Here is a 16,073-nt window from a genome sequence, read left to right as displayed (position 1 = left end):
ATTGGGTAGATAGAAAAATTAACCTAAATAATCTATACAGACATCTGGGAACCACATAAGATTGGGTCCCTAAGCCTGTAGAACTGGTGAATGAAATTGTTTTTAACTGTTCACTTTATTAATGTAACTTCATAAGTAAAGTTTTATGAATGAACAGGGGTATTGAATGGGTCACACTTTATGTAATTCTTTTTAATTGTTCATAAGTAAAGTTTTATGAATGAAACAACATTCATTCATATAACCGGTTACCCCAATAACTGGCTAATTGACAATTAAGATGCTTGTTAAGAGCCATAGCTGTTCAGCCAGTTGCCCTTGTAAATTTCACTTCCAATCCAATTCCTGCTTAAATCACTGAGACTTGCACTGTTTCAGTATTGTAACTTCTGTTCGCTGTTTGCCATTCATTACACTTGTCTACTTCTGTTCACTTTTTGCCATATTGTAATTCAAACTCCATTTTAAAACGCTCACTCCATTTTGTAAAAGCTTGCTTCAACCCTCATTTTTGCAAAACCCTAATGTAAATCTTATTTGTTTAGTTTAGATGTGTGAATGAGGTATGTATGGATGATGGAATCAACCTCCAGCACCAGCCTGTCCTGATGAAAAAGAGTTCAAAACCAATGGCTGAAGATGCAGACAAGAGCCCTAACAAAGTAAGAAGAGTCCGCCCTCAGAAGAAAAGAACAAAGGTACAATAGAAGGAAGATCAAAGCCAGGTCCCAGGCTGAAAGTCAGGTCTGCAACTGACGGGTAATCAATCACACCGAACCCAGAGGCAGCGTGACACAGCAAGACCTATAGACTCTGGATTCAAACTAAAGCCTACAAAAAGGATGAGTGAGATGGAAGACTTGGAAGGATAACGTTCTGCTGCCAACATGGGAGGGCACACCCAGCCCTTTCTTGTACCCGGCTTTTCTGGCCAGTTAGCTGCCACAAGCTACGATCCCAAGCTGTGAACTCAAGCTATGTTCAGGACTGGTAACTATACAGAAACTGCAGAAGTGTGTGTGTGTGTGTGTGTGTGTGTGTGTGTGTGTGTGTGTGTGTGTGTGTGTGTGTGTGTGTGTGTGTGTGTGTGTGTGTGTGTGTGTGTGTGTGTGTGTGTGTGTGTGTGTGTGTGTGTGTGTGTGTGTGTGTGTGTGAGAGAGAGAGAGAGAGAGAGAGAGAGAGAGAGAGAGAGAGAATCTCAGGGTTGGAAGGGACCTCAGGAGGTCATCTAGTCCAACCCCCTGCTCAAAGCAGGACCAAACCCAACTAAATCATCCCAGCCAGGCCTTTATCAAGCCTGACCTTAAAAACCTCTAAGGAAGGAGATTCCACTACCTCCCTAGGTAACCCATTCCAGTTCTTCACCACCGTACTAGTGAAAATTTTTTTCCTAATGTCCAACCTAAACCTCCCCTTCTGCAACTTGAGACCATTACTCCTTGTTCTGTCATCTTCTACCACTGAGAACAGTCTAGATCCATCCTCTTTGGAACCCTCTTTCAGGTAGTTGAATAAGGGGGGATTTGATAGCTGCTTTCTTCTCTTCTGCAGACTAAACAATCCCAGTTCCCTCAGCCTCTCCTCATAAGTCATGTGCTCCAGCCCCCTAATCATTTTTGTTGCCCTCCACTGGACTCTCTCCAATTTATCCACATCCTTCTTGTAGTGTGGGGCCCAAAACTGGACACAGTACTCCAAATGAGGCCTCACTAGTGCTGAGTAGAGGGGAATGATCACATCCCTCGATCTGCTGGAAATGCCCCTACTTATACAACCCAAAATGCCATTAGCCTTCTTGGCAACAAGGGCACACAGTTGACTCATATTCAGCTTTTCGTCCACCGTAACCCCTAGGTCCTTTTCTGCAGAACTGCTGCCCAGCCATTCGGTCCCTAGTCTGTAACAGTGCGTGGGATTCTTCCGTCCTAAGTGCAGGACTCTGCACTTGTCCTTGTTGAACCTCATCATATTTCTTTTGGCCCAATCCTCTAATTTGTCTAGGTCCCTCTGTATCCTATCCCTACCCTCCAGCGTATCAACCACTCCTCCCAGTTTAGTGTCATCTGCAAACTTGCTAAGGGTGCAGTCCACACCATCCTCCAGATCGTTAATGAAGATATTGAATAAAACTGGCCCCAGCACCGACCCTTGGGGCACTCCACTTGATACCGGCTGCCAACTAGACATGGAACCATGTCTAGTTGGTATGTGTGTGTATATATATATATGAATAAAAGTATTAAGGTATTAGCTAGTGGTTATAGATCAAATTGTTATAATAATAAATGTGGCATCTTGCCTTGCCCCCTGAAACGATCCTGTGTAGTTTCATCTGCATAACAAGCCATGAACTATTAGAACTCATTTACAAAACTTTTCTTAAACATTACATGAATATATTGTCTCATACTATAGAATCAGAATTTATAATCCCTATTCCATGATATAATGTATCTTAATTAAAACTATCTTTAGATTGGATTTTTGAGGGGAAAAACTATTTAAATTAATAAAATTGATTTTTTTTTAAGTCATTGATTTTTATCCACCCTGACAGCTGGGCATGGGGAAGGATTGGTCCCCAGCTGGAGTGAGGGAGGGGTCAGGGGTGAGATGAGCACAGGGGGGCATAGGGAGAGGATTAGTCTCTGCTGACTGGAGCAAAGCAGGGGCTGGGGTCAAAAACACAGTGGGGCAAGCGCTAGGGTTGCTCATTGGCACAAGGGAGGGGCCGGGAGTAAACTGCAAGCGCAGCAGGGCTGGGGAGGGGGTAAACAGGATCCCCCACCCCGACCCCTGACCACATAGAGCAGGTATTTACCTTCTCTCTGGTTCTAGCCCATTCTCTTCGCCTCTCACTGCACCAAGCTGAGGGTGGGGGTGCAGGGTCTGGGAGGGAGTTAGGGTGCAGGGGCAGGCTGGGGGTTGGGGTCTGGCCAGGAGCTAGAATGAGGGAGGGGGCTCAGGGTTGGGGCAGGAGGTTGGAGTGTGGAGCGCTTACATGGGGCAGCTCCAGTGGTGAGCTGGAGCAGGTTCCCACAGGTTCTCAAGAACCGCTTGCTAAAATTAGACCTCCATGGAGAACCGGTTGTTAAAGGGCCAGGGGGTGTGCAAAGAACTCCGGTCCGCGGGCCGGACCATCCTGTTGCTCCCAGGATTCCCAGCTGGGGAGGCTGAGGCTCCCCCAGCCCTTCCCCTGTTTCCCCCCAGCTGCAGCGTGGCCAGCCGCCGGCACCAGCTGGGCAGCTCAGCTGAGCTCTGGAGTCGTCCTGCTGCCACTTTTTGAATGGCCCAGCAAGGTGTCGGGGGGGGGGGGGGGGGCTGCTGCAAGCTCCAGGGCTGGCCAGAGGAGAGGGGAGGGGGCAAGTGGGGCAATTGACCCAGGCCCTGCAGGGGCCCCCGGCCCCATGAGGATCTCTCCCCCGGCCCCTCCCCACCTTAAATCAGAAATTTTTATAGGGAACCGGTTGTTAAGATTTTGGCAGCTCATCACTGGGCAGCTCCCATTCAGTGCGAGGGGTATAGGTGGGTATGTGGGGGGGAGAGGGTGCAGGAGCTCCCGTTTGGTGCTCAGGGTGGGGATGTGAGGGGTGCAGGAGTCAGGGCAGGGAGTTTGTGAGGGGGGTGCAGGGGTCAGGACTGGGGAGGTGGGCTGGGGTTGTGGGGATGCTCCCAGCCCCCACCCTGAGCAGCTCACAGCAGGGAGCCGGAGGGGGTATGCCCCGATTCCACCCCCTTTCCCAAGGCCCTGCCCCCCCCTCTTCTCCACTTCCTCCTCTCTCTCTTGAAAATTATTAAATGTTCAGCGCCAAGGAACAGATGGGGTAAAGGACTGAATTTTCCACAGCCTCCCTCACGTCCTGTGACCTCTTTCAGCTAAAGAAAACTTGTGAGTGCAGGTGATGCAATAGCTCTTTACCGCCCTCCCAGTTATAGTGGTGGGGGATGAGTAAAGGTGGGGGTGCAGTGTTAAGGCCCCCTGACCCCCAATGCCTGCACACTTCAGGGGACAGCAACTGCTATTGGAAGGGGCATTTCCCTCACTAGTGTTAAGCCACCCGATGCTCCCAGGACTTGGAGGGACAGCGTGGCTGCTACTCTAGCCCAGACTGGAGCTGGGAGGAAGGACATGGGTGCTGCTGTGCAAGGTCCCTCACCCCCATTAGGAGTTGGAGCAAGGACAGGGAACCAGAGGCAAGGAGTGGGGAAGTGGGAGGGGGGATCTGAGGGGAAGAGGGGTTCCCGGGCTGGGCAGGGGAAGCAGGGGAAGGAGGATGGGGAGGAAGATCTGGGGAAAGGGGGCAGCCTGAAAAAAACATCGTTTCCTTCTGGAGAAGCAGACTCATCCTGCCCAGGGTCCAGGCGGTGGCGGCTGCTGCTGCTCCCCATCCCCCCAAACAGCTGATTGGGAGCACGGAGTGAAAGGAGGAGGGGCGAGTAAGAGGCGGGGGAGGGAGAGCTTTGGGCTGTGTGCAACAGAAGGACAGAGCCCCGGGCACAGCAGCACCAAGCTTCCCAGAGAAGAGAGGCTGGGCAAGGGCCCCTTTGGAGCATGGGGCCAGTGCCAGTGGCGCCATTGTAAATCTGGTATTGCACTGATTTACAGACAGGCAAATGGATACCTCACACATTAACGCGATAGAAGGAAATGGTGTGGTTCTTGTTGGTCTGAAGGTTGTGTACCCGCTGGCAGGTTCTGCAGTCATTAAGCTGGGGAAAAAGGGAATGGGAGATGGTGCTATTCTGTCTCTCTCACCTGTCTGCAATTCGCCATATGTTTCTTCAGTCCCTCTACAGTCTTCCTGACCACAGCTCTGCATGTTGGACAGGTAACTCTGCCCTTACTTAGGATTTCCAGGTACCACTGTTCCTCCATACTGCCTGTCAGATCACAAGAATGGAGGCACAAGAGGAAAATCAAAAACAAAATGAAACACAACATAGGTTTCCTCTAGCTTTGGCAGAAGGGCTTTTCTTTAAGTTAATGGTTTGATTGCATTGCTGGGGAACAAATTCCCCATTCTACTAACTAAATCTGAATGTTGTGTTATCTCCTCACCCCACCCCAGATCACTTACACTGGAAACCAGGAAGGGAGCTGAAGGAATGAGGATTTCTGTGTGATTTCACTGTACATTAATAAATGGCTTTGCTACTTCATGCAAACATGGAATTGCTCCAGAAGACCATGCCACACAACAGGCAAAGAAAAGCATATGGACAGGTGTGGCCTCCAGTCCCTGGCCCCTTTTGAGAATTAGCAGGAGAAGTTTCAGCTCCAAAGATTCTCTGGCCTGAAAATGGTTTCAGAGAATGAAAGCCAGAACTGGAATCCTTACGGTAATGTGCTCCAATACAGTTCCTCCTAAACAGAGACTGGGAATGGTTGGGTCATTACACTAATTGAATCTATTTCCCTATGTTAAGTTCTCCTCACACCTTCTATGGGCCATCTTAATTATCACTTCAAAACGTTTTTTTTCCTCCTGCTGATGATAGCTCATCTCAATTGATTAGACTTTTCCTGTTGTTATGCATACTTCCACCTTTTCATGTTCTCTGTATGTATAAATATCTCCTGTCTGTATGTTCCATTCTATGCATCCGAAGAAGTGAGCTGTAGCTCACGAAAGCTCATGCTAAAATAAATTTGTTAGTCTTTAAGGTGCCACAAGTACTCCTGTTCTTTTTGCGGATACAGACTAACACGGCTGCTACTCTGATTCCTCCTTATATGTAACTCTAAAAGGTGTTCCCTTGAGACAGGGGGGAGGCTGTTGTGAATCAGACCATTGGATGGACCACTGGTCTGACCCAGTATGGCCGTTCTTATGTTCTTAATCATAAGGTCTTCTGAATAGGAGCTGGGAGTTGAGTGGGTGTCGTAGACACTCCACTGGTCACTCCGCCGATTGTAACAAAGACTGAAGTCCAAAGTCCAACATTCTAGAACAAAGGTGTTACTGTATGGCTACAGACGGGGTTGCTTGAGCCTCTGGCTATCAGGCTATGGCGTGGGGTGATTTGTAGTAATGCCTTCATTCTGCTGAGTGAAAGAAATATGAATATTTTGCTGTCGTCTAGGCTGAAACCAGCTTGATGTATTTCTGCACAATTCAAGAAGTGATTCCCTCCCCAGGCACCACTGAACGTGTATTGCCAGTACAAAGTCTAAATTTCCACGCCTTAGAAAGGGAACATTACCATAGAATTGGTTTAAATGACAGAAAGTGGTAAAGAGCAACATGCTGCAACCCCCACCATTAGATATTCCTACAATGCCATCGGGTCCAAATGACAATGGTATCCAAAAGCACTTTGGATAAAGCAAAAAGCAAAGTGACTGAGATCATAGAAAAACATTACCCAGGACTGACCACACAGAACTACAATCACCTCTTACCTGTTGCATAAACACTGCTCGTCCCTCTTACCTGCTGCATACGTTGGTGGCTCTTTCCGCACATAACGCCCTTTGGATTTGGGATTTTGTTGCACCCCAGCTCGTTGCTTTTTCCTTGCTAAAATTTAAACAATGAGAAAACCTGTGAAACCTAATTCTGAAAACCTTCATTAGACAGAAAGCGGAGCTCGTGGGGCAGGGGCCCTATTCAAGATGCTGGCTTGGCAGGCAAGGACTGCAAGGGTCAATTTCTCTCTTCAGAGGACTGAAGTTTATTTACTGATTTTAAAATGGAGTCCATTAGCTCAGCATCCAAAGCTAGTTAAATATGGCTCATGAAATAAAGACTATAAAACCCTACTGCACAAATGGAGATATAAAAGGCCTAAGTCAAGAGTATATGTGATCTATAGGACACCCTGAAGTTCATGCAACTGGGGCTCTAGTGTGCCCCATAGGAAGCAGGTTCCAAAGGTGGGGATTTTTTTCTGAATCCTACACCACATAGCCCAGAGAATAAGCAACAGGAACACACAGGAAGAGCAGCCCAGGAGACTACAACCACTATAATGGGATGTGGGGAGAGAAGCATGAAAGGAACATAGAACTGTAAGGGACCTCCTGGATCATCAAGTCCAGTCCCCTCCTATAGCAGGAAACCCCATGATATAATCCTGTTCCGAAACTTATCAACCTCCATTGTAAAACTAGTAAGGAGTAGTAGGGAAAACAGCCTATCAGGAGGCTGCTCCAGAACCTCACTCCTCTGATGGTCAGAAATCTTCTAATTTCCACACCAAATTTTAAAATGGTAAGTTTATATCCATTTGTTCTTGTGCCAACATTTACCCTCCCTGGCATTTACCCCTTTGATGTATTTACGAAGCGCAACAATATTCCCTCAGCCTTCATTTTGCTAGGCTAAAGAAGCTAATCTTTTTTCATCTTCTCTAGTCAGACCTGATCACCCTAGCAGCTCTTCTCTGCACCTGTTCCAGGTCCAACTCATCTTTCTTGAAAATGAGCTACCAGAACTGCATACACTATTCCAGAGGCGGTATTACCAGTGCCTTGCACAAAAATATTAATACCTTCCTATCCCTTCTGGAAATATCTCACTTCATGGCTGTGTGAACATTGGTGGCTTGTGGTCATTTTGTGACCAGTACATACACCCAGGTCTTTCTGCTCTTCTGTTGTTTCCAAATGAAGAGTTCCCACTTATAGCAGACATTTTTATTAGTCAGTAAATGCATGACATCGCTTTTTACTATTACATTTCATCCCATTTATATTTTTCTAGTCCTCAACGTCACCCAATTCTTCCTGTGTAATATCCCAACCCTCCTCTGTACTGACAATGCCTCACAACTTTGTGCCATCAGCAAATGTCATTAAAATACACCTACTTTTTGTCCTAAGGTAATTAATGAAAATAAGAAAAAAAAGACTGGTCTCAAGACAGATCCTGGAAAAACTCCATTAGTTAGCTCCCTCCAGCTGAATAGTTCTCTTTTCAGCACAACCCATTGACACATCCCTTTTAGGGAGTGGTTTTGGAGAGGAGGGATAGCTCAGTGGTTTGAGCATTGGCCTGCTAAACCCAGAATTGTAAATTCAATCCTTGAAGGGGCCATTTAGGGAGCTGGGGCAAAAATCTGTTAGGGAGGGTACTTGGTCCTGCTGTGAAGGCAGGGGACTGGATTCAATGGCCTTTCAAGGTCCCTTCCAGCTCTATGAGAAAGGTATATCTCCATCATAAACAAAACAAAAAAACCCCAACGTTTCCTTCCTTGCCTTACAGTTCCTATACCAATTCCCATCTTCTCCTTCTTACGTAATAATTCCCCAGGTGGTACCATGTAAAATTCCTTATTGAAGTCCAGATAGAATGGCTCTACTGCATTTACTTTGTTTAAGAAATCAGTCATCAAATCATAGAAAGATATCACATTAGCCTAGGATGATCTACCTTTGGAAACCCATGCTGCATTTCATCCCCTTTTCCATTTACCTCCATGTCCTTAATTAGCCTTTCTTCAAAATTTGTTCTAAAGCTTTACATACTGTGACAATGTATCCCATAATGCTTGAAATTATGAATATTGGCTGTATACTTGCTTGATTTCTAAGTAAGCTTTGTAAGGCATTTGGTCAGCTTCTTTAGAAAGGAATTCACAAAGTTAAGTGCCCAATCAAGAAGCATTTAAGGAACCATGCATCTTGGAATGCTCCAATCCACATAAGAAGTCTTCCTGGAGACATTCAAGATATCATGTGGGCAATGGTTTCTGCCTGTAAAAACTGTGAGTCATGCGTGGACATGTGACTTGCCCAGGTGACTCCAGAACTCCATCTTGGAGCTGGACTTTGCATAGGAGAGAGAAGAGGGTCTCCACCCAGAACAGAAAGTCTATTTAAGCCTGTGGGAGACCCCTCCATTTGGTCTTCATCTGGCTAAAGACAGCCTCCTCATCCCAAGGATATCTGACAGAAACTGGAACAAAGGACAATAACCACAGGGGGTGTGAGTGATTGCTGGACCCAGACCAGAAGGAGACTAATCTGTAAAAGAAAGCTTACTGGTGAGGTTTTTATCTGTACTCAATTGTATTACTGTATTAGACTTAGATTTGCATGTTTTATTTTATTTTACTTGGTAATTCACTTTGTTCTGTCTGTTACTACTTGGAATCACTTAAATCCTACTTTCTGTATTTAATAAAATCACTTTTTACTTATTAATTAACCCAGAGTATGTATTAATATCTGGGGGGTGGGAAACAGCTGTGCATATCTCTCTATCAGTGTTATAGAGGGTTTATGCAGGGTAAAACGGATTTATTTGGATTTAGACTCCACTGGGAGTTAGGCCTCTGAGTATTAAAGACAAGAACACTTCTGTAAGCCGCTTTCAGTTAAGCCTGCAGCTGTTAGGGGACGTGGTTCAGACCTGGGTCTGGGTCTGCAGCGGGCTAGCGAGTCTGGCTCAAACCAGGCAGGGCACTGAAGTCCTAAGCTGCCAGGGCAGGAAAGCAGGGGCAGAAGTAGTCTTGGCACATCAGGTGGCAGCTCCCAAGGGGGTTCTGTGATTCAACCTGTCACACATATCACTAACGTCAGATGAACAGGTCTATAGTTGCCCAGATTAACCCCCGCCCCACACACACACACTTTCTTAAATATACATATTATATTTGTTATTTTCCAGTCATTTTCCCCAATTTGATAGATCAGGGGTTCTCAAATTGGGGGTTGGGACCCCTGAGGGGGTCACAAGGTTATTACATGGGGAATCACAAGCTGTCAACCTCTACCCCAAACTCTGCTTTGCCTCCAGCATTTATAATGGTGTTAAATATATAAAAAAGTGTTTTTAATTTATATGGGGGGGGGGGTCACATCCAGAGGCTTGCTATGTGAAAGGGGTCACCAGTACAAAAGTTTGAGAACCAATGTGCAAGATTAAAAATTCTTGCTACTGGACTTGCAATTTCATGTGCCAAATCACCCAGTATTTAGGGATGGAGCTTCTCTGATCCCCTGATTTAACTCTTTGAGCTGTATTTCCACATTGGACGTGGTCATTTCCATTTCTACACACTTATTTCCACTAGCCATCCTGCCTTTGTTCTCATGTGCTACATTTTCATCCTTACTGAATACTGAGGCAAAACATTGGTTTAGTTTTTTGGGCCATACCTAGATTATTCTTAATCTTTCCTCCTTCCATAGTGGTTGCACTTCCTGTCTTTTTATTCTCTTTTATTTATATGTCTAAAGAATTTTGTACTGCTTGTTTTAATTTAATTTTTAACTCAAATAATAATAATAATAATTGGAGATACACCAATCTCCTAGAACTGGAAGGGACCTTGAAAGGTCATTGAGTCCAGCCCCCTGCCTTCACTAGCAGGGCCAAGTACTGATTTTTGCCCCAGATTCCTAAGTGGCCCCCTCAAGGATTGAACTCAGAACTGTGGGTTTAGCAGGCCAATGCTCAAACCTCTGAGCTATCCCTCCCCCCAGCCTGACTTTTGGCAATTCTCACTTTATCCCTATGTTTTGACCTCCACGACATACCTTTCTTTCCTGATCAATCCCTTCCTCCATTCTTTTCAGGAAACTAATACTAAGGCCATTCAATGCTTCATAAACCGTAACAACATTTTGAACTGTACCCAAGGGCAAGCAGCAGACAACTGCTATCAAGCACCGTGGCTCCAGCAGCACATGGTAACAACATAGGAAGCTGAGAGCACACACAGGTCTGTGGCTAGGAACTACAAGTTATTCATATTACCAGGAACTTTCTGCTTCTTTCTGGAAAATTCTTCATAATCTTCATCATCCTCTCGCTCAGATTTCCTCTTTCCTCTGGAAGGTGATTCTCCTGTGAGGTGTCAGAGAATGAAGACAGGTCAGTCCTGCTGAGGCTCAGGGAGTGTAACATCACACCTAGCCGATCTCCATCCGTTGCTTCAGTTTCCCCTTATCTCCAGTGATGCTCTCTCAGTCTTCAACATGGTTTGGTTGCTGAGGTGACTTAGCTCTGTGGCCAAGTCCCAAAAAATCCACACCCCTTCTGGCATATCAAAGTCCAAACCAACACAGAGCCAAAATAGTCTTCTGCCTTGCTATTAAGCTGGGCACAGCCTTTCCTTCCCAAGGGTCTATCTTCCCTTCCAACCCTGCCCTTCTCCTGGGCTCAGCTCTAGCCCCACCTGGGCTCTGTTCAGTCTCTCTATCTTCCCCTCGTTCTCAGGGGTCATTACAGCTCCCTGCTAGGTGGCAGCATGGGGGAACTCATATTCACCTCTTCAATGCATTCCCATTCCTGGGAACACAAACAACTAGGCTTTCTGCGTCCTGTCCCTCCAACCCACTGCTCTCTTCCTAATCTTTCATCCCTCCCAGATTCCCTCCAACACACTCTTTTATACAGCACTGACTCCCAGGGCTGTTCTCTCTGCAGTCCCTCTATGACTGAATCACCAGCTCCCCTTATTTCCCCACCATGACTAGTTTAGTCATATGACTTCGCTTATTTCCTCCTCCTGGGGAGGCAAACTAAAAGTATGGCATAGGTGCAACTGAGCCCCAACCCTTTTAAAGGGCCAGCTTACCCTAAAACAGGAAGCAACTACTTGTGCGCAAGTGGGAGACAAGGAGTACAGCTGACATGAGAGCCAGAAAGAACAGTCAGAGATCTGAAGGGTAACATCACCAACTGCTCACAGCCAGGTAGGCAGTAACACAGAACAGCCACATGCACCTCGGGGCCTTATGAGGAACAAGGCTGAAGACCTGGGCCCTGTCTACACTAAGAAATAACAAGTGGGTCACCCTGTCCAACCCTCAGCTAGAGCTGAAACTGATTTAGTGGTTAGTACAGATCAGAACCAGAAAGTTGTTAGGTTTTGGATGAACTCCTTCTGTAATGGATACTCAACATGCTTTGTCCCTGAGTTTCATAGTGGCCGAACTGCACACAATCCTAGTCAAAGGGAAGCCAAGGGAAGACTCAACATGTGGAAAAGGGGTTAATTAAGTGGGGAACACTGAACCAGTGGTTGTTCTGTCAGGAAGGTAGAATTTTTTGCAGGTCCTTGAGAGGACTGCAAGTGCCGCACTGCTCCCCAGTTCTACGCAGAAAAAGAGAAGTCACACACACCCCACTGCCAAAACCAAGAGGATGGAGAATGCACTGGAAAGTTTGAGAGAAGGAGTATAAAACACCTTCTGGAAGAGTTTGCTCCTCTGTAATATGCATGGAAATGGGGGCCAAATCAGGAGAAAAGATGCAGGGAGGAGCCCCTTATTTGGGATCCTGAGGCACATGTCCAGAACAAGGAACTGGCAACCAGCACTTAAAACTGACCCTCAGCTGCTGCTCCCAAAATTTCCAGTCAGGTCCCCATTAGTCATGAAACTGCTGCAGAGACTGCTACAGAGTTTGCATTGGCTCATGTAAATCACCTGCCCACCACAGCCATTCTCAGGGGGGAAGCTCCTCATCCATAACAGAAGAGATTCTAGGAAGGCTCATCTGACCACCCACTACTGCCTAGTTTGTATTCTGCTTGCTGTAAGGCACTGAGACACCATGAACACAGACAGGGCTCCCCCCCCCGCCCCTCCTTAGGCACTGGAGGAAGAAACCCACACATAGGACACAAATGCTGATGCAGCACACACATGGGATCTTTCCTCTCAAAAATCAGGATTACCAACTCTCATTGTTTTAGCATGACTCTTGTGATATATTTTGTGTTTGTCTTAAAGTCCCAGCTCTTGGAGTGATCTACTTTCATATTAAAAAAACCCAACAAGGTTCTACTCTCATGGTTGCACCCAAATGGATTTAAGAGCTCAAAAGCCAAAAGGAAAATCCAAAGAAACAAACTTTTTAAAAAACGATTTTTAAGTCAATTTCATGATATTTGAATGCCTGGGGCTAGCAATACTGAGATTTTTCCCCTGCTGTGTACTGGTGTCTCAAAGACAAGTTTTCAACCAACATATGACCAATCCCTACACATGCAGAACCTTCTCAGCCAAGTTCATGCCTCCTTTCACACTGCCCCCATTTTCATCCACTATAGATACCTAAATATCAGAGGTCTTCCCCTAACAGGTTTCATCTCATGGGATATGACATGCAAGATGCATTAGTACATCCACACAAAAGGCCCTAGCCCATTCTAAATCAGAAAACAACAGACGTTAGAAATGGAAAAGACAACTTGGTGCCAGTTTCTAACCTTCAGGACCACTGCTGGCTTGCTCTCTTTTGTATATGTTCTAGTGTTACTTCTATTTTCTAGCCTAGTTTTAAAATTCCTATGCAAAGCATTCTCCTGAAACACTGGTAGAGCTCTCACGCACAGATAAAGCAGACCTGTAGTCATAGTTTCATTGATCTTAAAGGCCAGATCATTTAGCCTGACCTTCTGCACAAAACTGACCATAGAATTTTACCAGTAAGTTCTGCAGTGGAGACAGTTATTCTTCCGTAACCTAGAAAAGACACTATTGAGACCATAACTTGTGGTTGAACTGTAGCATATCTTTCAGAAAGACATTCAATCTTGATTAAAAGAATCAATGAGAAGACAGCTGTGCCCAGTACTAAGGGCTCTAAAGTACCTTTCTTCTCTGAGGATTTATTAATATTGGTTTTTATTCCCCTCATTTCCAGCCAGTCAGTGGGTCTGCGAATAGCCCGCTTGCCCCAGATTCTGAGCTCCCGTTCACTCGACCCTTGGAATAGGTAGAAGAAGAATCACTGAAGCACTCATTGTTATTGTCCGACCCTAGGAGACTAGTTTCAAACTCCTCGGACCTAGAAAAAAAAAATCCTAGATATAAAACAATCATCAAGATGCGTACATGCACACATGCCGATACGAGTCTCATGGCAGAGCATGCTGCTTTCATCTTCACAACCAGTCTTCAAGCCCACCCCACAGTAAACCTTCTAATTTTGTTTTTATTAATAGTAATGTAGTGTCTAGGAGCCCAGTCATGGACCCGGACCTCAGTGGGCTACCCACTATACAAACACAGAAAAAGAAGGCAGTCTCTGCCCCAAAGAGCTGACAATCTAAGTATAAGACAGGAGATAACAGATGGATACAGACAGACAGGGGAATATAAGGAAACAGAGGCAAGATAGAATACAGTCTGCAGGACAGACATCCTGAATGTTGTCTACTGTGTTGATGGTGCTGTGGTCGGTCCCAGGATATGTGAGAGACAAGGTGGGTAAGTAATATCTTTTAGTAGACCAATTTCTGTTGCTGAGACAGACAAATTTTTGAGCTACACAGTGCTCTTCTTCGGGTCTGTGAAAGGTACCAAGTTGCTCTTGGGGGAATTCTGCACCACTATGCAATGCATAATTTGCTCAGAAATTAATGTTGTACACGCAGAATTTCATTTTTCTCCCCACAGAAATGGGCTGCAGAGCTGCTGGCTGCCACTAGGGGCTGCTGGACCCAGAAGAACTCAGCTCACAAATAGAAGATCCTGCTGGGAGGGGGAGGGAGCTGGAGGGTTCTCAGCAGCTACAGTTCTCAACATGCCCTGAAGGAAGGAAGCATCCTGCAGGAAACTCCATACAAGCCCAGGACTCAGCACCTGGCTGTTTCTTCCTCTGGCTCCCTGAGCTCCTGGGGAGGGGGGGGGGGGAGGGAGTCCGCAGCTGGGCTCTGAGAAAGAGGGGATGCAGGAATAAGGACTGCAGGGGGCAGAGAAACAGAAACTGGGTTGCTGTAGGGGTTTCTTTAACTCTACTCCTGGAGGAATTTGTGTGTGTGTGTGGATTATTACAGACATGCTGACAGATATTTTGAAATAGATTACCAAAATAAATGAAACTGACATGATTGCACAGTTATTTGACAAATAAAATATGCAGAATTTTAAAATATAGTGTGCAGAATTTTTAATTTTTGGTGCAGAATGCCCCCAGGAGTATAAGAGTGTCACAGCTAAATACAGTAACTCCCCACTTAACGTCGGCTCGCTTAATGTTGTTTCGATCTTACGTCCCTGCTCAATTCACTATAACGTTGTTTGGCTGCCTGCTTTGTCCACAGCTGGCAGCCCCCCCCCCCCATCAGCTCCCCTATGCACCCCCTCCCCCCCCGCCGGAGACCCCGCAGATTACCACCAACAAAAGTTACATAGACAGAAGCACCGATGTGGACAGCACTATGTTGGTGGGAGATGCTCTTCTGCCGACATAGCTATCGCCGCTCATTGGGGGTGGTTTAATTATGTCGATGGGAGAGCTTTTCCCATTGGCACAGAGCGGCTACATGAGAGATCTTACAGTGGCGCAGCTGCATTAGTACAGCTCTGCTGCTGTAAGGTCTCTAGTGTAGACCTAGCCTAAAAATCATGGTCTTAATAAAGCACTGGATTTATGGCTTATTTTGTCCTATGACTACAGGGGTGTTAACAGACCACTTCAACTCAAATGGTCCCTTGGAATATGTATTTAGCTGCGACACTCAGAGTACCTTTCCCAGAACTGAGGAAGAGCTCCGTGTAGCTTGAAAGCTATTACCTCCCCCACCCTGTCTCTCACACATCTAAAAGGAAGTTATTGTTCTACATACACTTCACAGACATTAAGGAGAGCTACGCAAGTGCATTTGAAGCAGGGGGGTGTGTGTCAGCCTAGCCCTTAAACACTCTGAGCAGGAGTGGATCCACCTAATTCATAGAGTATCTGGGTTCGAAGGGACCTCAGGAGGTCATCTAGTCCAACCTCCTGCTCAAAGCAGGGCCAATCCCCAGACAGATTTTTTCCCCAGATCCCTATAATGGTCCCCTCAAGGACTGAACTCACAACCCTGGGTTTAGCAGGCCAATGCTCAAACCACTAATTCATTACAGCTTCAAAATCTTCAGAAGAGAATGTTTACTCTTCTGACGATTTTTAACACTTTTCATCCTTGGCAAGGGCCAGGGTCATGGGCCTGAGTAGGCATCTGACAGAGGTCTGTTGGTTAGTGCCTTGGTAAAGGTCACTTGGAGCTTTCATCAGCACTGCTGTTTGCAGTCTGAGTGGTCAACAGCTCCCTGGTGGTGAGGAGTGGAGCTGCGCTGGCTAGGCAGGGAGATTTGGTATAAAAAGTCACGTACTAGGTGAATCCAA

The 16,073-nt window shown here is 46.1% G+C and overlaps 1 protein-coding gene across 8 annotated transcripts in view; it reads right to left on the bottom strand.

The window, feature by feature from the left end:
* The window catches only part of ZNF512 (zinc finger protein 512), an 82,091-nt gene that overhangs the window by 40,396 nt on the left and 25,622 nt on the right, over positions 1-16,073 (bottom strand). For 5 of the 8 annotated variants that reach the window (XM_045011465.1, XM_045011469.1, XM_045011464.1 and 2 more), the window contains 4 exons: positions 13,553-13,748; positions 10,707-10,796; positions 6,435-6,521; positions 4,757-4,881 (listed from right to left, as the gene is read on the bottom strand). In XM_045011465.1, coding sequence (XP_044867400.1) covers positions 4,757-4,881; positions 6,435-6,521; positions 10,707-10,796; positions 13,553-13,598 — 348 coding nt within the window. In that variant the 5' untranslated portion in view covers positions 13,599-13,748. Of the gene's footprint in view, positions 1-4,756; positions 4,882-6,434; positions 6,522-10,706; positions 10,797-13,552; positions 13,749-16,073 lie in introns of those variants that run through there. The other 3 variants (XM_045011470.1, XM_045011471.1, XM_045011472.1) reach the window with 2 other exon arrangements.

Source organism: Mauremys mutica, chromosome 3, assembly GCF_020497125.1.
Source record: "Mauremys mutica isolate MM-2020 ecotype Southern chromosome 3, ASM2049712v1, whole genome shotgun sequence".
Lineage (NCBI taxonomy): Eukaryota > Metazoa > Chordata > Testudines > Geoemydidae > Mauremys > Mauremys mutica.
Note: the sequence above shows the minus strand (reverse complement) of the source record. Positions and strands in the feature narration are given on the sequence as shown.